The 26,756-nt window shown below is 42.4% G+C and overlaps 1 protein-coding gene across 3 annotated transcripts in view; it reads left to right on the top strand.

Annotated features, from left to right (window-relative positions):
* CD99 (CD99 molecule (Xg blood group)) overlaps positions 1–26,756 on the top strand; it is a 108,330-nt gene that overhangs the window by 60,276 nt on the left and 21,298 nt on the right. For 2 of the 3 annotated variants that reach the window (XM_081327340.1, XM_081327338.1), the window contains 2 exons: positions 4,012–4,068; positions 20,212–20,247. In XM_081327340.1, coding sequence (XP_081183466.1) covers positions 4,012–4,068; positions 20,212–20,247 — 93 coding nt within the window. The remainder of the gene's footprint in view (positions 1–4,011; positions 4,069–20,211; positions 20,248–26,756) is intronic. The other variant, XM_081327339.1, reaches the window with a different exon arrangement.

Raw genomic sequence — 26,756 nt, 5'->3', positions numbered from 1 at the left:
GAATACATTTTTCTTAGTTGATAAATCCTTAGAAATCTCAAAAAATAATAAAATTCTGTTTGGGGAATTGATGTGAGGTAATCCTGGATATAATTATGTTACCTGCTACTAATATTAAAAGGGCAATTAGCCATGCTTTTCTCTTAACAGTTTAGTTTTTGGTATGTTTGATGTTTTATGCTAGTATCCATAAATAAAAGTGAATACGCTTTGGTTTTGAAAAGAGATGCTTAATATGTGTTCCCACATGTTCTGAAATAACAATCAATCAGCATAGAGCTGAAAGGGACCTTGGTGGCCTTCTAGTCCAATCCCCTGCTCAAGCAGGAGACCTTATCCCATTTCAGATAGGTGGCTGTCTAGTCTTTTCTTAAAAACCTCCAGTGATGAAGCACCTACAACTTCTGAAGGCAAGCTTTTCCATTGGTTAATTGTCCTCACTGTCTGGAAGTTTCTCCTTAATTCTAGGTTGCTTTTCTCCTTGATTAGTTTCCATCCATTGTTTCTTGTCTTGCCTTTTGGTGCTTTGAAAAATAAGTTGACCCCCTCTACTTTGTGGCGGCCCCTATATTCCAGTATAGCAGTATACTGGAATACTGCTATCACGTCACCCCTAATCCTTCTTTTCTCTATTCTGGCCATACCCAATTCCTGCAATTGTTCTTCATATGTTTTTTGTCTCCGTGCCCTTAATCATCTTATTTGCTCTTCTTTGTACTTTTTCCAAAATCTCAGCATCTTTTTTATAATGTGGTGACCAAAACTGGATGCAGTATTCCTGCTGTGGTCTTACTAAGGATTTATAAAGTGGTACTAATATTTCATATGATTTTGATTCTGTGCTTCTGTTTATACAACCAAGGATTGTATTAGCTTTTTTGGCTGCTACCGCACACCACTGGCTCATGTTTAAGTGATCATCCACTAGGACTCAAGGCCCCTCTCACAGTTACTGTTTTTGAGCCAGGATTCACCTAATCTGTACTTAAAGTTTTGGTTTTTCCTAACTAGGTGTAAAACCTTGTTTTTCTTCACATTAAATTTCATGTTATTGGATAGGGCCCATTGTTCAAGTCTGACAAGAACTTTTTGGATACTGAGCTTGTACCCTGGGGTGTTGGCTTGTCCTGCAAGCTTAGTGTCATCTGCAAATTTGATGAGTTCCCCTTTTATTCCTTCATCTAAGTCATTTATGAAGATATTGAAGAGTACCAGGCCTAAGATGGAAACTTGTGGTATGCCACTGCTTCCTTCCTTCCATGTAGATGTAGTACCATTAAGCACTATTTGTTTTGTACAGTTTGTCATCCAGTTACAAATACATTTGGTGGTGATGTGCTATCCCACATTTTTCTATTTTACCAAGATGTAGGTTGTGGTCTACTTTGTCAAATGCCTTGCTAAAGTCTAGGTATATTATGTCCACAGCATTTCACTGGTCTATTACTTTAGTCACTTTGTGAAAGAATGAAATAAGATTGGTTTTGGCATGATCTGGCTACTACCGTGTTTCCCCAAAATTAAGGGCTACACCAACAATAAGCCCTAGCTTGATTATATTGATCATCCCAAACATTTTTATATTTCTCATATCAAAAAACAAAAAAAAAGAGAAAAGAAAAAATACTGCCTTGGATGGTTCATCCCTCTTAAACTAAAATCTTTCTATTTCTTCAACCATATTCAAACAAGTGTTTAATTTTTAAATATTCCCGCTGATACACTCCATCATCTAATTCCTCATTTCTCACTTTAGCCCTCTTCTTTTGTCAAGCATCTGTCCCAATCAATATATTCCACTGAATCAAAGAGTCTTTCTGTAATCTTGTAAATGTTGTGGTGGATATAGTAGGCAAATCAAACATCATGTCTTTGTAGAAAGATTTTGCCCCTTCATATTTATTGAAGATTTCTCTCATCATCCTTTGTCTCCCCATTTCTTGTGGTACTCCCAACAGCCCAGCAATCCATTTTCTCAAATCTTTTTCCTTATCCTCAAATTTACTTTGTGGTCTTAGAGTACAAGTTATCTTTTCCATGTTCAATGTTTCTTGTATGTCTTTCTCCACTTGAGTCTCCACTAGGTTATATTCAGTTGTCTGCTTTACATGATCTCTCCCTTTTTTTGTTTTCTGATCATTTAATTGTTGTGATGTTAAATTGAGAATGCATTCATTTAAATTTTCAAATTCATTTTTAATTTTCTCATGGTTTGAAATTAATATCATTTGCATTGGTTGTAACCAAACATACATTTCCTCCTGGTAAGTATTTATTTTTTCTTGATATGTTCTTTCTGCAGATCTCTGATGCTCCATAGTGACCAAAAATCCTTTCTCTGCCAATCACTTTAAAGTCATAATTTAAAACATATTTATAATCAAGAAGGTCATTTTTTTCTAATTTTTATAGTTCTCACTTTGTAGATAGTCCCCAATGTTTTATTTTCTTTTATTATAGCTGCTCTTTGTTTAATCAAAGCCCTGAAGGTCACAGCAGACTTTTCTTTCTGAGCTGTATATTTAGGGAGGTATTTTCATCCACCACTAGATGAAGTCCATCCTTCAATTTTCTGTATTTTTCCCCGTAAACTTAATTCACCGATTCCATTTAGAGGAGGGTGGAATAAAGACACCCCCCCTCGCTTTCGGAGGATTTTTACTTCTACGTGTTTTTCTCTTTTTCCCCAGGAAAACAGGTAGAAGAAAGAGAATCAATATTCTTACCCAGTTCGCTCACACTGTTTACAATCACACTTAGTTTAGTGCTTTTTGGCTTGAGCTGCATGTAGCTTGTGCTAGACTCACAAATGACGCTAGCCTTTCTTCTGTCGAATTTTGGAGAGCTTTCCCCAGATGTCCAGATCGACCACCATCTGCCCAGGATTGGCGAGGCGTCCCTTCTTCCTTGCCACCTCTCCAGTGTGGCTTTGGGCCCATTTAGGATCCCCAAATAGAGAGAAATCACCTGGAGGCCATGGATCTTCGCGATCCCTCAGCTGTGGTGCTAGTTGCGCAGAATCAGAAACCAATACTACCTCCTCTTTTGTTAGGTCTGCTTCTTTTTAATAGTTTGTATCCTTCCATCAGTATTCCAGTCATGAGTTCCATCCCACCAAGTTTCAGTAATGGCAACTACATCATATCTACCTTCATGTACTAATGCTTCAAGTTCACTCTGTTTCTTCCCTAAATTCTGAGTGTTAGTGTATAGGCATTTGAGTCCTTTATGGGTCTTGGGTCTTCGGTAACATTTCAAAGGATTTGCACAATCCACATGCAAAATAATATTTTGTTTTCTTGGCACCTATTTATTCATAATTATGAATACATTATTAATTCAGAAACATTTTTGGTATTTAGATAGATTTTATATATATATGTATGTATATATACATATATATTGTCAGAACACACTTCAGCCCACATCTTAAGAAAGAAGGACTCTTGGAGACAAGATTTTCCAAGCAGGAACTTTTACTAAGAAATAGGAGATAGCAGGCATAATAGACAGGATCTGAGGAATTCCCTCAGAGATCGATATTTTTAAAGTGTCCCCAAGCAAAACCCCACACCACAGTTTATTCAGTCAGTTCCAGATCAGCTAAGCTCCAGGTGGTAAGCCCATTGTGGGAAAGGAAAGATAACAGTCCGTTTGCAGCAGGATCATTTCCACCCTCCTCACATTTCATTTGGAGAAACCAACCAGATTCCGGAAGGTTGTATTTCTCCCTTTCTCACCCCCTTTCCTAGTTGCCCATAGTTTGAGAGGGAATGCCTAGTGAGAAAGTAATTGATTATATTGTGATGGATAGCAGGCAGGCGGAATAAACAAAGGTTACATTTAAGGGAGGAAGTGAAAGCCATAAAGTTCCATGCCTCTTCCCTCTCCCTCTTGGGAATGGCAGAATCCAGGGAGAGATGAGATTTGGGGTTAGGTCAGAGGAGATAGACATGAAATATAAATGGATTCTGACATCTATATTGCTTTTACTCTTTGTTTTTATTAAAGGATTTGAAGATTCAGATTTATTAGATGGTAACTTGCCACCTGACAATCGACAATCAGGTATGTTTTAAGTATTCACTCTATTTAAAGTGGGAATATATGAAAATATTGTAAGGTGTGTTCATAAAAATATGATATCCAGGAATTTAGTTATTAACTTAAGATTTGATTGGCATTCATTGCATTCATTATATTATGTTTACTTGTTTATTGGAACAAAATTAAAGCCTCTTGTGTGTGTGTGTTCCAGTGTACAAATTTTAGTTTGATTCCACCATAGGTAAAATATTTTTTTTAATACTCATCTTTTCCAAAATCTAAAGTGGTATATAAATAAAATAAAAATAAATAAACATTTCATGTTGGATAATATTTTCTTAGAATGCTGAAAAAGTGTCCTTAAATCAGGCAAATATTCATATCTTTTTCTAAATATATATATTTTTCTAGAAATATGGTCAAATGCATCCATTGCAGTGCAATCTTTTTTTTTGTTGAAAAGTTTTAAGATACATTTTTAAAAACATAAACTCCCTCCCTCCCCCTCCCCCTCCCCTCCCCCTTACCCTCCCCCCCCGACTTCCCAGAGCTGAATACAGGGTATAAACTTTACAAACTTAAACTAAAATATGCTAACAAACTAAAAAAAACACATTAAATTCTATCGCACTTTAACTCCCCTTAAACATAACTGAATTACTAACAAATAATGAATAACTAATAATACATCATATAAAACTAATACTTATTCAAATGCTGAATGAAACTTTTTAGTCCCATATTTATTCTGAATATATTCGATCCATCTTCTCCATTCCACAATGTATCTCTGTTGCGATTGTTCTTTCAAATATGCTGAAATCTTTGCCATTTCCACCAGGTTTGAAACTTTCAAAGTCCACTCTTCTATAGTAGGCAGTTCCTCCTTCTTCCAATATTGCGCTACTAAATGTCTTGCTGCCATAATTAAATTCAGCATCAATTTAATATCTATGACAGTACAATCTGTAATAATACCCAACAGAAATAACTGTGGAGAAAACCTTATCTTTTCCTTAAATATCTTTTGCATATTCCACCAAATTTTAATCCAAAAAGCTTTAATTTTTTTACAAGTCCACCATATATGAAAATACGTTGCATCCTTACAACCACACCTCCAACATTTGGGCTGGCAGTTCGGATACATACTTGCTAATTTTTTAGGGTCTAAATGCCATCTATAAAACATTTTATAAAAATTCTCTTAAATTTTGAGCCTGTGTAGATTTTACATTTCTGACCCAAATCTTTTCCCAAGTATCCATTGTTATAACCTCTTGAAAGTTCTGGGTCCACTTTATCATACAGTCTTTAACAAGTTCCGTTTCTGAGTCAATTTCTATCAATGCATTATATATCCTTCTTATATGTCCTTGACCTTGATCTCTAATTTGTTTTACCAAATTTCCATCAGTTATCGAAATACCAACTTTCTGATCTTCTTTCCATCTTGCTTGTAACTGCCCATACTGGAACCAAGTTTGTACTATCTTTTCTTCTTTTAAAATATTATATGGCTTTAATTGCCATGCATTCCTTTCTATCCTTAAAATTTCTTTGTATGTAATCACATCATGTTTAAATCCCACGTTTAAATTTTCTATTGCATATTTAAGTATTGCCCAAATTGGTATTTTATAATTTAACTTATGTCGATATTTTTTCCAAAATCGCAACAGAGCATACCTTAATATATGTATCTTAAAAACATTAGTAAGGTAAAGGTTCCCCCGCACATGCGTGCTAGTCGTTTCTGACTCTAGGGGTCGATGCTCATCTCCGTTTCAAAGCCGAAGAGCCAGCGCTTGTCCGAGGACTTCTCCGTGGTCATGAGGCCGACATGACTAGACGCCAGAGGCGCACAGAACGCTGTTACCTTCCCACTGTAGTGGTCCCTATTTTTCTACTTGCATTTTTACGTGTTTTTGAACTGCTAGGTTGGCAGAAGGTGGGATGAGTAACAGGCGCTCACTGTGCTACGCGGCACTCGGGATTCGACCCGCGAAACTGCTGACCATCTGATCGACAAGCTCAGCGTCCTAACCCACTGAGCCACCGCGTCCCTCTTAAAAACATTATCCACCTTCTTATCATACAGTAAATATGCATGCCAACCAAATAACAAATCATAACCCTCAATATTCAATAATCTCCCTTGTGTTAAATTGAACCAATCACTAATTGATGATAAAGCAGCAGCCTCATAATATAATTTAAAATTGGGCATTTTAAGACCACCTCTTTCACGTACGTCTTGCATTATCTTAAATTTTACTCTTGGTCTTTTCCGTGCCCAAACAAATTTATTAATACCTTTCTGCCATTCCTCCAAATTTGAATCTTTTTTAAGTATAGGTATCATTTGAAACAAAAATAAAAATTTTGGCAAAACATTCATTTTTACTGCTGCAATTCTTCCCAATAAGGATAATTGTAATTTTTTCCAACTATCTCTTTTTGTGTTTTCAACCATAACAATTCATAATTATATTTATATAATTTTACATTTGAAGCCGAAAGATATACCCCCAAATATTTAATCTTTTTAACTATTTCAAATCCCATTAGCTCTTCTAAAACAACCTTTTGTTCTATGGTCATATTTTTAGACAATATTTTAGTTTTTTGCGTATTTATCTTAAATCCAGAAACTTTTCCATATGACATTATTATCTCCATCAATTCTACAACTGAGTAAGTCGGTTGACTTAATGTAATTACCAGGTCGTCCACAAACGCTCTCAATCTATAATCTTGATCTCTTATTTTAATTCCCTTAATTTTATTTGAGTCTCGTATCTTAATCAATAATATTTCCAATGTTAAAACAAACAACAAAGGTGACAACTGACACCCCTGTCTTGTACCCTTTTCAATATTGCATGTTTCTGTCAAACTACCATTGACTATTATTTGAGCTGTTTGCTTCTGATATATTGCCCTAATAGGTTGTAAAAAGTTATCCCCAAACTCCATTTTCTCCAGTACCCTAAATAAAAATTGCCAGTCCAATTGATCGAAAGCTTTTTCAGCATCCAAAAAAATCAGCGCTGCAGAGACCTGGTTATTCCTTTCCAAAAATTCCAATAAATCTACAATATGGCTCACATTATTCTTCATTTGTCTACCACTTATAAACCCTGTTTGGGCACTATGAATCATTTGCTGCATTACCTTCATTAATCTAGTTGCTAAAATTTTGTAAATATCTTATAATCAGTATTTAAAAGCGATATTGGCCTATAATTTTTGGTTTAGGTAAGATCTTGATCTTCCTTCGGAATCAGCGATATAAGAGCTGTTTTCCACGATGGAGGAACTTCTCCTCCAGATTGAATTGTTCTAAATAATTCTTTTAAAGGCTCCACCATTTCTACCTGTAAGTCTTTATAATAAACGGCAGTCAAGCCATCTGTTCCTGGTGCTTTCCCATCTTTAATTGTTTAATTGCTAAAATAATTTCTTCATCATTTATCAATTGATTCATCCCTTCCCTTTGCTCTTGTGTAAGAACAGGGATATTAACTTCTTGTAAATATCTATCTACATCCACATCTTGAATCTTATCCTTGACGTATAACTTAGAATAAAATTCAACAAAAGCCTTTTTAATAACATTCTGCTGAAAGACCTCTTTGCCCTTGTAATCTATTCTATCTATATTACATGACCTTTGTTTCTTCCTTAACAAGTAAGCTAACCACCTACCTGGCTTATTGGCATTACAAAAGGTATTATGTTTAACATACCATAAATTGGATGCCACTTGATCTGCCATCAACATATTAAACTGACCTCTTAACAAAGTAATTACCTGTTTAATCTTCTTAACAGATGGATTCAAAATTAGAGCCTTCTCTTTCCTCTTAATCTCCTCCTCTAATTCTTTTTGCTTATATTCCAGTTTTCGCCTGTGTTTATTATTCAAATATATTAACACTCCTCTCATATAAGCTTTACTTGCATCCCAAACCGTTTCAATAGAAGTACCCTTATGCATATTTATATAAAAAAATTCTTTCATCTGTTTTTTACATTCTTCCACATTTTCTTGATATTTAAACAAATTTTCATTCATTCTCCATTCTCTGCACTCTCTTTTTCCAGTTACAACCATACTGGACTATGATCTGATAGACTTCTTGGACATATCTTAATCTTCTTAATCCTAGAAAAAAATCATTAGTAGTTAATACAAACTCAATCCTAGAAAAGGATTGGTGTCTATTGGAAAAAAAGGTAAAATCTTTTTCTTGCAAATTTCTTTCTCTCCAAACATCTCTCAATTCCAGGTCATCTTTTATCTCAAAAAAAAAGATTTAGGCAATCTAGCATGGTTTGGTATACTTCTGAAAAGACCTCTTTTGTCCTTTTGTGCATCCAGGACACCATTCCAATCTCCCATCAAAATACACGATTTATAATCCCATTGAATTATCTTACTGTGTAAAAGTTTATAAAATTCTCCTTGCTGTTGATTAGGAGCATATAATCCAACCCAAAGTATTTTTTTGCCTTCTACTAACAATTCAATTATTTATTTTTATTTATTTATTTTTATTTTATTAAATTTATATACCGGCCTATTCCCGGAGGACTCAGGGCGGTGTACAGAGAAGATTAAAACAAACATACAAAAAATAAAATCATATTAAAACAATTAAATAAAGTCCCCGAAATTTAAAACTAAAGCCTAATAAAAATTAAAACCCCTCAGCCTGGGCCAGACAGCTCAAAAAGCCAAGTTTTCAGGTCCCTGCGGAATGAGTGAAGGTCGGGGGCAGTCCTAAGTTCCATGGGGAGCTGGTTCCATAGGGCCGGCGCGCCCACAGAGAACGCTCTTCCCCTGGGAATAACCCGCCGGCATTCCCTAACCGGCAGTATCCTGAGAAGGCCCTCCCTGTGGGAGCGCACGGGACGAAGGGAGCTTGATGCCAGCAGCAGGTGTTCCCTCAGATAACCGGGACCCAAGCCATTTAGGGCTTTATAGGTCATCACCAGCACCTTGAATCTCACCCGAAGGGCAACCGGAAGCCAATGCAGCTCGCGGAGTAGAGGTGTTACATGGGAGTATCGAGAAGCCCCCATCACAAGTCGCGCGGCCGCATTCTGCACCAGTTGAAGCCTCCGAGTGGTCCTCAAGGGCAGCCCCATGTAGAGAGCGTTGCAGTAGTCTAAACGGGAGGTCACGAGCACATGAGTGACTGCGTAGGGCGTCTCGGTCCAGATAGGGTCGCAACTGGTGCACCAGGCGAACCTGGGTAAAAGCCCCCCTGGTCACGGCTCCTATGTGATCTTCAAAATTGAGCCGTGAATCGAGGAGAACGCCCAAGTTGCGAGCCCTATCAATGGGGGGTAATACCTCACCCCCCATCGTTAAAGATGGAATAGTCTGGGTAACCCGAGATGCTGGTATGCACAGCCACTCAATCTTGGCAGGATTGAGACGCCTGTTTCTCCCCATCCAGACTCGGACCGCCTCCAGGCAACGGGACATCACGGCGAGGGCATCACTGGGTTGCTTCGGGGTGGAGAAGAAAAGTTGGGTATCATCAGCATACTGATGATACCCCACCCCGAAACCACGAATGATCTCGCCCAGCGGCTTCATATAGATGTTGAACAGGAGGGGAGAGAGAACTGACCCCTGAGGAACTCCACAAACGAGAGGCCTCAGGGCGGACCTCTGCCCTCCCGTCAACACCGACTGCGAGCGGCCCAGGAGATAGGAGGAGAACCACTGCAAAACAGTGCCTTCCACTCCCAACCCCCTGAGATGCCGCAGTAGGATACCATGGTCGATGGTATCAAAAGCCGCTGAGAGATCTAATAGGACTAGGACAGAGGAACAACCCCTGTCCCGAGCCCGCCAGAGATCATTCACTAGCGCGACCAATGCTGTCTCCGTGCTGTGCCCGGGCCTGAAACCCGATTGGTACGGGTCCAGATAATCAGCTTCATCCAGGAACAGAGGAAGCTGATGCGCCACCACATTCTCAACAACCTTCGCCAAAAAGCGAAGGTTGGAAACCGGACGATAGTTATTTAAAACAGCTGTGTCCAGGGCAGGCTTCTTGAGGAGGGGTCTCACCACCGCCTCCTTCAGGGCGGTGGGGAAGATACCCTCCTTCAAGGAAGCAGTTATTACTGCCTGGAACCAGCCTTGTGTCTCCTCCCGAGCCGCATAAACCAGCCAGGAGGGGCATGGGTCCAACAAACAGGTGGTGGAGCTCAGCCTCCTCATCATCCTGTCCACATCATCAGGGGAAACAGGATAGAACTCAGTCCAGATAACACGCTCAAGACCACCCGATTCCTGCACGTCAGACTCTGCCCAGTCAGAGTCCAAACCGGTCCGGATCTGAGCGATTTTGTCCGTCAGATGATGACTAAACTCCTCGGCCTGCCCCTGTAAGGGATCCTCCCTCACCCCCCGGTTGAGAAGGGAGTGAGTCACCCTAAACAGGGCAGCCGGGCGATTATCTGCGGACGCGATGAGGTCAGCAAAGTAATTAGCCTTTGCCGTCCTCATCACTGCAAGATAAAACCTTATAAAGATTCTTAACTGCAATCGGTCAGATTCGGATCGGCTGGATCTCCAACAGCTCTCTAGACCCCATCTCCTATTCTTTATCTCCTGGAGCTCCACAGAAAACCATGGAGTCCATCGGGATCTGCGCCGGGTCAGGGGTCGCAAGTGTACAACACGGTCGAGTGCCTCGGTGGCAGCCCTTTCCCAGGCCTCCACCAAGGCATCAACCGGGCTGTGAGTGGGGGGGATAGGTATAGACCCAAGCGCCATCTGGAACCGTTCCGGGTCCATTAGGCGCCTGGGGCGGAACCACCTGGTCGGTTCCGCAGCCCAGCAGCGGGGGATGGCATAGCGGAAGACCAACCGCAGGAGGTGATGATCGGATCATGACAGGGGGACAATAGTTGGCGAGCCCCATCCCAGATCATCAAGCCACTGCCCAGATATGAAAACTAGGTTGAGAGTCCCCCCCTATGGGTCGGACCCTGAATTACTTGGGTCAGGTCCATGGCCATCATGGAGGCCAAGAACTCCCGAGCTAACCCAGACGACCCTCCCAGAGAAGGAAGGTTAAAGTCGCCCAGAACTATAAGTCTGGGAAACTCAACCGACAACCCTGAGAGGGCGTCGAGAAGCTCGGGCAGGGCCGTTGCCACACAGCTGGGCGCCAGGTATGTGAGCAACAAGCCTAACAGCCCTAGGGCCACATCTCAGGAGGAGGGACTCACTCCCGCCTATCTGTAAAACATTGTACTCCCGCGGACATAAGTTCTCCCGTATAACTACCGCCGCCCCTGCCCTGAGCCCTCGGCTGATGCAACACACAGAAACCTGGAGCGCAAAGCTCAGTCAGAGGGACACCTCCCTCTGAGCCCAACCAGGTTTCTGTAATGCATGCCAGATCCGCGCGTTCCTCCTCGATCAAATCATGGACGAGGCGAGCCTTATTCACCACGGATCTGGCATTGAAGTACACCAGCCTAAGCTCAGGGACCTGATCCCCCGCACCCCCAGGTAAATGGGTACCAACCAGAGGGTCAGAGCACGCCACCGCTTGAAGACAGTGGGGGCGTGATCCCAGATGTCGATATGGCCCTCCGTGTGACTGCCTGCTGCCATTCCCTATCGTCGTGGGTATTTGAAACCCCACCCCAATACCAGGAAAACCAGAAGCCCCCAACCCCAAACCCCTCTTGCCAGGGACCATCTCCGGCCCAGACTGACAGCCGGTTGAAGAAACACATCCTAATTCCCTCCCAACCCTCCCATTCCCCCCTCCCTAACCCTTTAAAACAACCGGCTAAAAACGTACTAGGGGCCTCTTGATACATTTTCCCCAGAGGCCCCTATCCATGCCCAGCCACCTCTCGGGGTCGCAAAAATTGGGCTCGTCATTAAGGAATTTACAAACAAAGGCGGCAGGTCGTACCCAGTAGGGAGAAGCCCCCCTGAGATGGTACAAGTCAGCACTAGAGTAACGCAGACGAGCCATATAGTGTTAAAGATATCCACATAGGGCACTTATAACAAATTGGTAGTCAGATGTTGTCAAGTTAATATCAAGATGACACTGATATTAAGTCCGGAAGTACCTCAAGTCCCCCAATCCGGCTCCGCTCTCACCCGAGCCGGTAACCAGGCAAAAGAAACCCCAAACTGCCCTCTCACTACAGCTGAGGCATCCAGCCTGGGGTGGACAGGGTACAACTACCGGGATAAACCTACCCCACTGGTCTCTCACACCAGTGGGGTGGTTGATGGACAATCCAAAACCGCACTCTCACCGCACTCTCTTAATTAGCTGTTAAATTCTTCTTGACATAAATAACTACTCCTTTTTTCTTATCTGGAGCAGATGCACTAACTGTGTACATTGCAGTGCAATCTTATACAATATTGTTTAAAAGTCCCATTCCGCTCACAGATAAATGAATAAAAAAATGTAGGCTGACAGAACTGTTGCTGCAAAGAAGCACTCACTACAGTCCCTATACTAAAATGCATGTGATACGTTGCTTGGGTCTGATGGTATGTTGAATTGCTTGCTATTGTCAGGACCCACTTCAAACCCACATCTTAAGAAAACAGAAGTCTTGGAAACAATTTCTCTCAACAGGACCTTTATATTAAGAGCTGTTGATAGTAGGCATAATAGACAGGATCTCAGATTTCCTGTGCAGAATGATAGCTTAAGGTATCCCCAAGCAAGACCCCACCCCATAGTTAATCTGGCCAGTATGGGATGGCCAATCCCCAGGTGTTAAGTCCATTGTGGGAAAAGAGGAGATAACATTGGCCCGTATCCAGTTCACACAGTGATGGTTGGGCAGCTCTTCACACCTTCCTCTGAGAGCGTAGAAATAAACCAGGTACGGAGGTTACATTCCTTATTCCCTCCCTTGTTCTAGCTGACAGTTATGTGAGAGAAAGTACAGATAAGAGATATAACACAGGAAAGCAAAATGTTACATTGTAGCGGATAGAGGAGGCAGAGGCAATAAATGAAAGTAAAATGTTACATTGTAGCGGATAGAGGAAGCAGAGGCAATAAACCCGTGGGCACATCCCCCTCCCCCTTGGGAGTATGGCAGAACCCAGGGATAGATGAGATTTGATTTTGGGTCTAAGGGGATAGATACAAATGTAATAGGAATGGGTTCTGACATCCTGCCCTGTAAACCGCCCTGAGTCCTTCGGGAATAGGGCGGTATAAAAATTTAAGAAAAAAAATAGGCGAGATCCACCTGTAGAGGAAACAAAATATGTATAGAGGTTAGTCAGGTTTGTTGTGATATTCTGTATGAAACTTTTTCAAAAGTTTGGGTGCTCTAATGTGATGTTTGTGAACCCACTCATTCTGTGAGGAGGGAAGGTGTTTCCATGCTACTAAGTATTGGATTGCCCCATGATATTTTCTAGAATCGAGGATTTCTTTTGAAGTGTTGTTCTCCTTCAAACATGATTGGAGGTGGTGGAGGGGGGATTTTTGGCTGTAAGGACGACTAGTGTTCTCGTTTCAGCAGGCTGCAGTGAAAGATTGGGTGAATTTGTCTGAGGTTCTTTCATAATTCTAATTCTACTGTTGCTTGGTTTATGATTCTTTTGATTGGAAAAGGTCCTATATATTTTGGACCAGGTTTTTTACAGGGCTGTAGGGATTTTAGGTATTTTGTAGACAAATATACCATTTCTCCTACAGGGAATGGTTTAGGTTAAACTCTTTTTTATCTGCTTATGTTTTGTGTGCTTGTCTAGCATCGTCTAAGGCTTTCCTAACCACTGGGCAGATGTTTTGTAATTGGGTTATCCATTCTTTCAGTGATGGGATTGCCGGTTCATTTGGGGTTAGTTCTGGCATGGGGTTGAAACTTTGGCCTGTGGCTAATTGAAAGGGAGTATAGCCTGTGCTGGAGTGGAGTGTGTTGTTGTAGGCAACTTCTGCGAAAGGGAGTAGGTCCATCCAATTCGTTTGCTAGAAATTAATAAAGCACCTTAAATATTGCTCAAGTACTGAGTTCAAATGTTCAGTCGATCCATTAGTCTGAGGATGATGACTAGGTGACAGTCCTTGGGTGGTTCCTAAAAGGGATAAAAATTCTTTCCAAAACTCTGATGTGAATTGCACTCCCCTATCTGATATGATGTGTTGGGGTGCCCCATGCAGTCTGTAGATGTGCTGCACGAATAGTTTCGCTAACACTTTTGTGGTGGGGATTTTTTGGCCGGGAATAAAGTACACTTGTTTTGAAAACAGGTCCGTAACAACCCAGATGACAGTGTTTCCCTTGCTTTCTGGTAACTCCACTATAAAAATCCATGGATATTTCTTTCCATGGGGCTGAGGGATTCGCCACTGGTTGTAGCAGACCGGGCGATTTCCCTTGCAACCTTTTAGCAGCTGCGCAAGTTGGGCAACTGCCCACGTTGCTTTTTATGTCTTTTTTCATGGATGGCCACCAAAATTGTCTTTTGATTAAATGTTGTGTTTTTCCAAGTCCAAAATGTCCTGCCGATTTTGTATCATGGCACAGCTGCATGAAAGTGACTCTCTGGGTGGTTGGTAAATATAACTTCTCCCCCACCCATGGCAGTCCATCTTTGATCGTGGACACGTGTTTATTCTGGAATCATTCATCTGTTTCTAAGGTTTTCTAGAATTCAATTCTGGTTTGGCTAACCAGTTGTGTCTTTACCTTAGCTTGGGCCCTGGTGGTTACTGGTGCTGCTAATTGTGGTTCAGGCATGAGTGGTTTAGAACTGGTGGATCGTGTGCTGTTATATTGGGGCATGTGAGACAGGGCATCTGCCAGGAGGTTTCCTGCCCCAGCAAGTGTTTGAGCGTAAAGCGGAATCGGTGAAAGTGCTGAGACCAGCGGGCTTACCTAGTGGTGAGCTTTCTGGGCATTTTTAGTGCTGTCAAATTTTTGTGATCCGTCCAGACCTGAAAAGGGAGCAATGACCACGTGAGCAACAACCATCTCACAGCATACGCTTCTTTTTCCCACACCGCCCAGCATTGCTCCATTTCAGAGAGTTTTCTGGATGTGTAGGCACATGGTTGCCGTCCCCCTTCGTCATTTTCTTGTAATAGTACAGCCCCTACTACCACATCACTTGCATCCGCCTGTATTATGAAAGGTTTATGGATGCCTCAGTATGGGTTCGGCGGAAAATAGCCTTTTTAATCTTTTGAACGCCGCTTGGCATTCCATTGTCCATTTCAGTGACTGGCTGGGTTTCACTGAGTTCCCCCCCCTCATTTTTAACAAGTTCATGATGGGCGGAGTGAACGAAGGGATGAATTGGCGGCAAAAATTTGCAAAGCACAGGAAGCTTTGCAATTGTTTCCTTGTGCGGGGTGGTGCCCATTCTAATACTGCCCTGACCTTCTTGGGGTCCGTTTCAATGCCCTGTGGGGATATGCAATAACCCAGATAGTCTATTTTTTCCTGGTGGAATTCGCATTTTGATAGTTTGGCATATAGGCAGGCAGCTCGCAGCTTCTTTAAAAATGCTCTGACAAGTTTAACATGCTCCTCTTTGGTCTCAGTGAAGATAAGGATGTCATCTAAATAAACCAGGACCCCCTTGAATAGGTGCTCCCCTAGCACCTCATTGATTAATTGCATAAATATTCCAGGGGGGCCCTTGTAGTACAAATGGCAGAACTTTGAATTGGTAGCATCCCATTGGGCAATTAAATGCAGTTTTCCATTCGTCCCCTTCCTTAATCCTAATTCATTAGTACACTTCCCTTAGGTCTAGTTTGGTGAAAATTCTCCCTTTTGATAGGTGGGATAACATGTCCAGCGTCGGGCTGAAGCAGCAGGTACAGCCAGAGTCTATTAGGGATTTCACTTTGGCAGCTTCGGGCATGGAGGGGGCTTGTATAGTCACTGTCTTGAGGATGGGTGCAATGGGTCCACTTACCAGGGGTTCATCCTCCGAATTGTCATCTGAGGAATCCATTGCTCCTGCGGTATAGGCCGGAGTTCCCTGCCCACACTTGGAAGAAGGTGGGGACTCTACAGCCTCTGTTGCCTTCATGGCTGGTTCTCGTGTCTTTGCTGGGGACTTCCCTGATTTTCTAGCCAGTGATTGATCTGGGTTTTGTTGAGGGGCTTACAAATGGCATTTGAAACAGCCTGTTCACTTCTTGGTCATGGCCTGTGGTTTTGCTGGTTCACGGGACGGTTCAAGGGGTGAGCGGCCCCATAGTTTTCCTCAGCAGTGCCTCTTCAGTAGGTCCACCTCTGCTTCTTCTGCCAGGACATACCATTTGTGTAGTGGGTGTGGGTCCCCTCGGGGTAGGCAAGCATCATACAGGTCGTAGTTTAGGCCGTCCATGAAGTGGCTGAGGAGGATGTCTTCCAGCAAGTTCAGTTTGCTGGCAATGGCCCAGAATTCTTGTGTATATTCGGCTACCGGGTGTCTGCCTTGCTTCATTGTTTTGATCTTCTCATGGGCTTTTCAGTCAGCCAGGGGGTCCTTGAATCACCTTCTCAGTGAGGATATGGACTGTTTGAGGCATTGGAATCATGCAGGTTGACCACCCAGTCTGCGGCCACCCCTTCCAGAGCTGATTGCACGATATGGATACGAGCTTTGTCATTGGGAATGTCTCATCCGTATTCTTCCATATAGCTGAGGACTTGGGTTAGGAAGAATCCCAAACGTCACGATTCTTCCCCGAATTTCATATCCAACGGAGGGAATTTTTGGACGGATCGGTGCCTTTGTTGACATTGGTGATGTCTCCCAACTTGATCAGCAGCTGCGGGTTGGCGGGGAGTGGGGGTTGCCGAAGTGGTAGCTGCTGTTTCAGCGGATGTCCCTGGGGCTTCAGCTTCTGACTCCCCCTCGGTGTCTCTCTGGCTGCACCTGAGGTTCAGGTTTCTCATCCCCGAGTGAGCCAAGGATTCATTTCATCAGGTCAATAGCTTTCTCCAAAATCCAGTTGGAGTGCTCCACGTGATCTCCTTCATCTTCACTAAGGTGAAGGGATCTCTCCATTTCCATCTGGATTGGTGGCTGCCTCGTCTCAGGGTTACTTTTCTTAACCTCTTCTCCCACTCATCTTTCTTTCCAACACCCATCGACCACTGAGGTTTGTGGCTGCGTGGTTCCACCACTTCTTCCTCCGAGGAGTAGGACATCTCGGATCCCAACAGCTGGCAGGGTTCTGGCTGGAGGGAGGGCTCCCCCTTCGCGGCGGGTTCTTCCTTCCCTGCCCCATTGTCCGACATTGTGGATTTTGCAAAGTCCCCCAGTAAGGGTCTTTCTTCCAGGTTGACTATTACTGCATATCCTGTCTAATGTCAGGACCCACTTCAAACCCATATCTTTAGAAAGCAGAACTCTTGGAAGCAATTTCTCCAACAGGACCATTTATTAAGAGCAGTTGATAGCAGGCATAATAGGTAGGATTTGAGATTTCCCATGCAGAACAATAGGTTAAGGTATCCCCAAGCAAGACAAACCCCATAGTTTGGCCAGTGTGGGATGGCCAATCCCAAAGTGTTAAGTCCATCATGGGAAAAGGGGAGATAACATCGGCCCATCTCCATTTCACACAGAGATGGTCAGGCGGCTCTTCACACCTTCCTCTGAGAGCGTAGAAATAAACCAGGCACGGAGGTTACATTCCTTATTCCCTCCGTTGTTCTAGCTGACAGTTTAGGGAGAGAAAGATCAGAGAAAGATATAACGCAGGAAAGCAAAATGTTATATTGTATCAGATAAAGGAAGCAGAGACAATAAATGAAAGCAAAATGTTACATTGTAGTAGATAGAGGAAGCAGAGGCAATAAACCCACGGGCACATCCCCCCTCCTTCTTGGGAGCATGGCAGAACCCAGGGAAAAGTGAGATTTGATTTTGGGTCAGAGGGGATAGATAGAAACGTAATAGGAATGGGTTCTGACAGCTATAATGTTTCTTTATAACTTTGATACTTCTCCTATTTTTAATAGCATGATTTATTTCTAAAAAAGATTGGAATTGCTTTTATAAAACATATAAGCAGAGCAATGTTTTACAGGTTGTCCTCATTTAGCAACCACAATTGGGACCAGTAACTTGGTTATAAGTGAAATGGTTGCTAAATGAAACCGCCACAATGTTTATATGCTTACTTCAGCTTTCCTTTGCTTTACAAACTTCAGATGCAAGGACTGGTCACAAAGTTACTTTTTCCTTATTGTTGTAACTATAAATAGTCTCTGTACAAGCAAAACAGGTAGACCACTAAACTAGGTCTACTTGTATTGCTACTTTGTAGGGCCAGCTCCTGATTTCATGTGTAGGTTTGCATGTACATCTGATAACAGAAACATATTATTTAAGTCTCAATTATATTTCTGAGCATAATTTGAGTGTTTTGGTCATAATGAGATTGTTGCTTCTGATATTATTATACACATTTTTAAAATCTAGGCCATGCTTCTAACCTTTTCTCAGGTATGTAGGCTGTTATCCGCATATGTTTCTGTTTTTACACTAAAATCTTCTTCAAAACTGGTGCATCAGATACTTCTTACTGCATTAATTTTCTTACTGTATTCATTTGTTTTTGATGATATTTACATGTGTTAAAGATTCAGTAAAATCTTGCTCCTTCATTTAAAATGAAGAAGGCCAATTTAAACTTGTTTACATAAAGCCATCATGTTTTTTAATACTGTAAGGGCAGTCCTTAATATTTTATAGGCAGCTACAGAACAAGAATATTTTAATTCATATAAGCTTAACTTATTATTCATTTTTATAACCATTTACTAATGTTAATTAAAAATAATAATATATATAGTATGTTTAATAAGACATTGGTTGTCAAGCAGCCACAATAAGACACATAGACCAGACATGTCAAACACAAGGCCTGGGGGCCGGATCCAGCCCGCGAAGTGGTTTCATGTGGCCCGCGAAACCACCCTGGAAACAGTGAGGGAACGGCCCCCACTGCCTTGGCCCTGGCCCAGAGACCCTCCTTCTGCCAGAGACCCTCAGATCTGTCCCACTCCTGCCCAGGCACCCATAGGCACCCATAGGATACAAACGATGCCCACCCAGTAGGCCATATGCACTCTAGCCACGCCCACCCAGTAGGCCACACCCACCCTGGCCATACCCACCCGGCCCCCTGAGGGCAACCACAATGCTGATGCGGCCCTCAATGAAATTGAGTTTGACACTCCTGACATAGACTATTTAATTGTACCTCACAAACATGCTATATCAGGCATAAAAGGAAAATTTTAAAAAAAGAATTGACAGAATGTATGGGATGTATGGCTATTATGACATTAAATCAGTTTTGATTATATCAACTCTACTAGAATATTTTTATCATAAATAAAATAGTTGGTGCAAAACACAGATGAAATAAGAATATAACTTCAAACTGAAACTAGACAGTAAGAGTGCTTTTTCCTATATATTTGTAGCAATGGTCTTCTTTCAGAGCAAACATAAGTAGTTAATTTAGTCCCTTTGCCATATTAATGTGATGTGACTGTGTATGATCCATCAGAGGTACTTCGGTTGAGAATTAAATATATTAGTTTACTTGCACAACTTGAAATAATATTTCTGCTATTTTAGTGTATGTAGTATTTTTGCTATTTAGTCGCATGCCATTTGCCTCTAAAACTCAAAGTCAAGCTAAGCTGTCAAGCACATTTTAATCTAAATTCTGCCCTTAGAAGGTGAGTTAAGTTCATTGACTTAAGCAAGTCATTTTCTACAATTTTGTGATGGAGAATTCATGTAAGCAATTTAAAAGTTTTAATTTTAAAAGTAGCTTATAACCAAAACATATTATCTGAGTAATTGCAATAATGAGGAACACTTCAGCAAAAATACCATACTCTTTACAAGCAGTATACAAGGCTTAAGGCTTGGTTTTAAGTAGGGGGATGTAGAACATACTGATTTAAACTGTTTCAAATATGAAACATCCCATTTGAACTGAAATGTTTGGAAGAGCTCCTGATTTCAAACATGCATCAAGATTATTTCATAAAAAAACCTGGCTTCTACTTTACTTTTTATTAAAAGGTAGTTCATTTTCTGTCTTGCACAGCATGACTTTATGTAAAAAGCCTTCTTTAACCAAACTATTCTTTTAGGTGGGGATGATTCTGGTTCCACTGAAGCTAAAACAGGTAAACTTTTTTTTAAATCCCTTGTTATAGCTTCTATAATTTTTCCCACATTTTGAATGGTCCTTGGAAGATAAAGTTAGATTTCTAATTGGGAGAAAATCTTTTAAGCCTGATCCGTTATCTAAAAATTTGAGTCATCACCTATATCTTCAAGAAAACATTCTACTATCACATGGAATTCATAGCTAACCATCTCATACTTCAAGGACAACAAGATATAAGAAATTTGCCAGATAAATTAGATTTGAACTTAGATTACTGAAGCATGATCTTCCACCACGTTCTTTATACTCATACCCATTTACAGCAGAAAAAGTGTAGAGGTGGCTGGATTCTTTATCAAAGCTGCAGGATTTGATGATATGTTCCAAGAAGTACTAAAGAACAGTGAACCAGCTACTAAATGTAGGCTTGCTTCCTTTTTTAGTTCCATACTATACTCAGGATGGCTTCCTCCTATATTCAAGAAGACCAAAATTATTGCACTTTTGAAACCAGGGAAGAATCCAAACTTTCCCCAAAATTACAGCCAATTGCTCTTCTCTGTGTTACCTATAAACTTTTAGAAAGACTTGTGTTAAACAGAATAGCCCTAGGAGTAAAATCTGTAATCCAAGTAGAACTGTAAGGACCTCCCCCAGCAGTCCCCCTCAGGAAAGCATGACTCTTGACTCCATGTAGTTAATCAAAAGAACTTACTGAGAGGTAGTGGTTTCAGTAGAACCAAGTGGAATCTAACATTCCTGCTCAAAGCAACAAGCTACCTTCCCACAATGAAACCCAGCCCCCCTGGCCAGTCCACCGGGAGTCAATAGAGTGCCACAAGGTTGTTTTGAGAACATCAAAGCCCAGGATAAATAGCAGTTCATCTTCAGGGTGCAGCAACCTTGGTAGCAGGCTGAAACCAGCTGGGAAGGAGTCCATCCCGTCTCTGAAAGTGATCCCCCTCCCTGTTTTCCAAGCAAGTACAGCATTACAGCAAAAGCGAAAGTATGCAAAGAATGCTTCCCCAAAGTGGGCCTTCTCCATCAGAATGGCAGGACACCTGTAAAAGGGGAACTGACATGCTGTGCCCTCAAAAGAGAGGGATCGCACCTATAAAAAAGAAGGGAGAGAAGAAAAATAAAAGATTAAAACAATCACCCTGGTTTATCAGGATATTGATTATGAAAACATTTCACTAATCTAGGGACCCTAACATGCTTGGAATCCACCCACTTGTTTTGGCATCAGGGAAATCCTGCCATGCTACTAAATACTGAAGATTCGCCCTTTGTCTTCGTGAATCCAATATTTCCTTCACCTCAAAATGTTGCCCCCCATCATAACAGGTTATTGAACAGGAGGAAGAGCTGGTCTAAGGGGCAAGGAAACTTCAGGCTTCAATAAACTACAATGAAAAATGGGATGAACTTGTCAAAGTGACTTTGGCAATTCTAACTCTACAGTCACAAGGTTAATGTGCTTTATGGGGAAAGGGCCCATATATTTAGGTCCTAGTTTCTTAGAGGGTTGAAGCAATTGCAGATAACAAGTGGACAAGTAAACACTGTCTCCCACTTTAAAAGCTTTTGGCTCAATTCATTTTTTATTAGCTTGTGCTTTATAAGCATTGCAGGCTTCTGCCAGCTTTTTACTCACAATGGGTCAGGTGTTCTGCAACTGAGAGACCCATTCTTTCAAGGATGGCACTCCTGGGTCACCAGTAGGAAGCTCAGGCATAGGCTTGAAGTCTTGACCAGTAGCCACTCAGAAAGGGGTAAAACCAATGTTACTGTGTATAGAGTTATTATAGAGTTCTGCCCAGTTGTCTTGTTGATAATTGATAAAACATCTAAGGTATTATTCAAATACTGAGTTCATAACTTCGCAACCCCCATTCATTTGAGGGTGGTAACTAGAACTGAGCCTCTGGTCTGTCCCCAACAAGTCCAAAAAGCTCTCCAAAATTTGAAGGTGAACTGTACTCTTCTATTGGAGATAATACATTAAGGTGCTCTATGTAGCTGATAAATGTGATGCAAAAATAGCTTTGCAATGCTTCATGCTGAAGAGATCTTTTAGCAAGGAATAAAGTGCACTTGCTTAGAAAATAAGGCAGTTATCACCCAGATTACAGTATTTCCCACACTTTTGGGAAATTCAACAATAAAGTCCATAGAGATCTCCCTCCAGGGTGCTGATGGCTCACCAGCAGTTTGAAGCAGTCCTGGGTTGTTTTTTTTTGCTGACGTACATACTGGACAACTAGCAACAAAGCCTTCAATGTCCTTTTTTAAGGGATGGCCACCAAAATTGTCCCTTGACTAGGTGCAGCATCTTTACGAATCCAAAATGACCCGCTTTCTTTGAGTCGTGGCAGGTTCTTAACACCAGGAGTTTCTGGCTTTTGAGAACATAAAGTTTTGCTCCCACCCAGACTAAAATGTCTCAAATTAAGGAAATGTTGCTATGTGTTGAAGCCACTTGTCATCTTTAGGGCTGCTGTTAAGGCAGACATCACATCTTTTGGTACTTGAGCCCTGGTAATCACTTGGGTAGCCAATTGATGGGATGGAAGCACCAATTGAATTATTTTGAGTTTGGAGCAAATTGTATTGCTGCATCTGTGACAGTGTATCTGCCAAGAAATTCTTCTTCCCCCAGGGGAAATAGCGCAGGGTGAATTTAAAACGGTTAAAATATTGTATCCACTGGGCTTGCTTAGAGAGCTTGCGAGGGTTTTGCAGTGCCTCTAAATTTTTGTGATCCGTCCATACTTCGAAAGAAATGTCTCCATGTGAGCAGCACCCATTTCACAGCATAGGCCTCTTTCTTCCACACCACCCATCGTTGTTCTGTTTCTGAAAGTGTTTTTGGAGGTGTAGGCACAGGGCTGTAGTTGTCCATTCTCATTTTCCTGTAGCAACACTGCCCCCACACCCATGTCACAAGCATCAGCTTGCATAACAAATGGTTTTCTGGGTTAGGGTGTTTTAACACTGGTTCTGAGGCAAATAAGTGCTTAATTTTCTCAAAAGTGGCTTGGCACTTCGTGGGCCAGTTAAGTGGCTGACTAGGTTTGGGTTTATCCCCTCCCTTAGTTTTTAATTAGTTTGTAATAGGGAGGGCTATTTGGGTAAACAAGGAGATAAATTATGGATAAAAGTTAGCAAAGCCTAGGAAGCTTTGCAGTTACTTCCTAGTGCAGGGTGGAGCCCAATCCAGCACTGTTCTGACTTTCTCCGGGTCCATTTCAATCCTCTCATGCGAGGTACAGTAGCCTAGGTAGTCTATCTTACTCTGGTGGAATTTACACTTGGATAACTTGGCATACAACTTGGCAGCTTGTAGTTTTTGGAGGACTGCCCACATGAGTTTCACATGGTCTGCCTTTGTTTCAGTATAAATCAAAATGTCACCAGATATACAAGTGCTCATGCAGCACCTCATTGATTAATTACGTAAACATGGCTGAGACCCCTTACAGTCCAAAAGGGAGCTCTTTGAATTGGAAACAGTCTAATGGTCAGTTAAAAGCAGACTTCCACTCATCTCCCTCCCTAATTCTCATTAGATAATAAGCTTCTCACAAGTCCAATTTAGTGAAGATCTTGCCCTTAGCCAGATGACCCAACCTGTCTTTCCTCAAAGAGAGGGGACAAACATTTTCCCCACACACTGCATTTAACCCTCTATAGTCAATGCACATATGAAGGGCCTCATCCTTTTTCTCTCGGAAGAGGACTGGGCTGCAACCCTAGGTCATTGTGACTGGATGAAACCTCTGGCTAAATTTTTATTGTGAAACAGCAATAGTTCCTCCAGCTCTCTAGGTTCATTGAGTACAGTTTCAGTTTTGGTAACCTGACACCAAGCAGGAATTATATAGCACAATCTGTTGGTCTGTGAGGGGGAGCTCGTCCAACCCCTTCTCACTAAATACATCCTGGAGGTCCCAATACTCTTTGGGGATGGCAGGGAGGTTTTTCCCCTGCATTATTGCTCTTAGCTTGGTCTTCGGGGCAGCAGTCTAGGTTAATTTCTATTGAGGTTGGGAGGAGCAGGTTTTCTGGAATTTTAATAGCCCCTTCATCCAGTTCATATAAGGATTCTACTTTTTCAACCAGGACAGCCCTAGGACTAAAAGTCTTTCCATCCCAGGTGTCATTATGAAGCTTATCAATTCTGCATACCTAGGGGCTCAGTGGCAAACATTGCTAGGATGCCCCCCACGATGAAGCCATCCAGTTGACAAAATGCCACCAGGACCGCCTCAGCCGAATCCCCAGTTTCTCAACCATGGCCATTAAGCACCTGAAGCAATCCAAGTCTTACAGCCCTGAGATTAGCCTTCAGCCCAGACCCGGGAAAGTACAGCTCTATGGAAACAGTCACTGGTGTGACTGGGTCATTTACCGGGGGGTTGTCGTCATCATCGGTGTCTGTGAATCCCTGGTCATTATCCGGTGGGGTCGGATTCCTTTGGCCCCTTTTGGCATTGAGGTGAACTCTACGATCACGACCCCTTTCAGTACCATCTCCTTACTTCACATCGACCCTTTCATTGTCTTCCCTGCGGGGTTTTGGCTGGCTTTGCTGGACACCTGGTTTTGCATTCAACAGCTCGATGGCCTTGACCACACTTCAACCTTCACTTGGCTAGTGAAAGTTGGGGTTTTGCAGTTTCTTTTTTTCCCAAAGAAGTCTTCTTCCAGGATTTTGCTGCTCGGTACTTATTTTGAACCTGATCGATCTCCACTTCTTCAGCAAGCACACACCAGCTGTGTAGGGTTACAGGGGATCCTTGAGCCACACAGGCATTGTCATCATTCAACGTATCTTTGAAAAAAGCTATGAGGATGTCTTCTGGCCAATCAAGGGGGCATGCCAGATGACAGAATTCCTCGGTGTACTCCACCACAGCTCTACGCTCCTGCCTCATGGTCTTAATGCAGTCTTCGGCTTTCTGTTCAGCCAGGAGGTCCACGAACCAGTGGTGGAGCATGGGGCTGCCCCTTGGAGGCTTCAGCTGGTGCAGAATGCAGCCGCGTGAGTTGTGATGGGAGTCTCCCCATACTCCCATGTAACACCTCTTTTCCGCGAGCTGCATTGGCTTCCAGTTGCCCTCCGGGTGAGATTCAAGGTGCTGGTGATGACCTATAAAGCCCTAAATGGCATGGGCCCGGATTATCTAAGGGAGCACCTGCTGCCAGCATCAATTTCCCATCGTCCTGTGCGCTCCCACAGGGAGGGCCTCCTCAGGGTACCGTCGGTCAAGGATTGCCGACGGGTGATCCCTAGGGGGAGGACGTTCTCTGTGGGCGCACCTGCCCTATGGAATCAACTGCCAACGGAACTCCGGACTGCCCCCGACCTTCGTTCATTTCGCCGGGACCTAAAAACCTGGCTCTTTGAGCTATCTGGTCTGGACTGAGGGGTTTAATGTTTTTAAATTGTGATTTTAATTTTTTGCGGCTAGACTTAATTTAATTTAATTTTTATTTTATATTGTATTGTTTTTAAATTTTGCCTTGTAAACCGCCCTGAGTCCTTTGGGAGTAGGGCGGTATATAAACCAAATAAATAAATAAATAAATAAATAAATAAATAAATAAATAAATAAATAAATAAATAAATAAATAATGATTAAATTTTCTCAGCTCAGGATCATTTGCATTGTGGAGGTTACTATCCAGTGAGCAGCTGCCCCATCCAATGCCAGCATGACACACTTCACTTATGTGCCTTCCGTGGGGATGTCTGGCTTCTACTCCTGCATGTAAGTTAGGATGTGGGCCAGGAAAAATCCCAGCTGCTGGGAATCCCCATCAAACATGGGGCCTTCCTTCTATGGGTACCTCCTTTGCCACTTCCTGGTGCATTGGTGTGATCCCTTTGCATGAGTCCTGCCATTGCCTTTGCCCCAGCCGGGGTTGCCAGCATTCCTGCGGTGCTGTTTAAGGGAGAAGCTCTCATGCTGTTGTCTTTTGGGGTTTGATGAACCTCCATCGAGGTCATCTTTGTCAGGGTTCCACTCACCTTAAGGCTCTGGAACACTTCCATCATGGTGCACATAGCTTGCTTCAAAGACCCCCCGGGTGACCAGAAATCCAGAGACCGCATTAAGACCATGAGGTAGGGGCATAGGACTGTGATGGAGTACACCGAGGAATTCTGTGATCTGGCATGCTGCCTTGACTAGCCAGAAGACATCCTCATCATGGTTGACCTCGCCACTTTCTTCCTCCTCAAACTGAAGTTCTTCTAGGTCTGTTTGCCATTTACGCCCCTGGCTGCATTGGGCAAGCATCACTTTCTTAGTCCTCCCTTCCTAGTCATTCTTCCTGACGTAAGTGGACTACCTGGGTTTCAATGAGTCCCCTAGGTTGGCGGCCTCTGTCCATTCAGAGAGGTCCACTGTGGGGACTTCCCCCCAGCATTCAGCTTCCTCTTGGTCTCTGCCTTGCACAGTTCCCATGGTAGAGGTAAAAGCCTCTCCATGCTGACTACTATTGCAGATTCTGGTT

This window comes from Vipera berus (assembly GCF_964194415.1).
Source record: "Vipera berus genome assembly, chromosome: 4".
Taxonomy (NCBI): domain Eukaryota; kingdom Metazoa; phylum Chordata; class Lepidosauria; order Squamata; family Viperidae; genus Vipera; species Vipera berus.
Note: the sequence above shows the minus strand (reverse complement) of the source record. Positions and strands in the feature narration are given on the sequence as shown.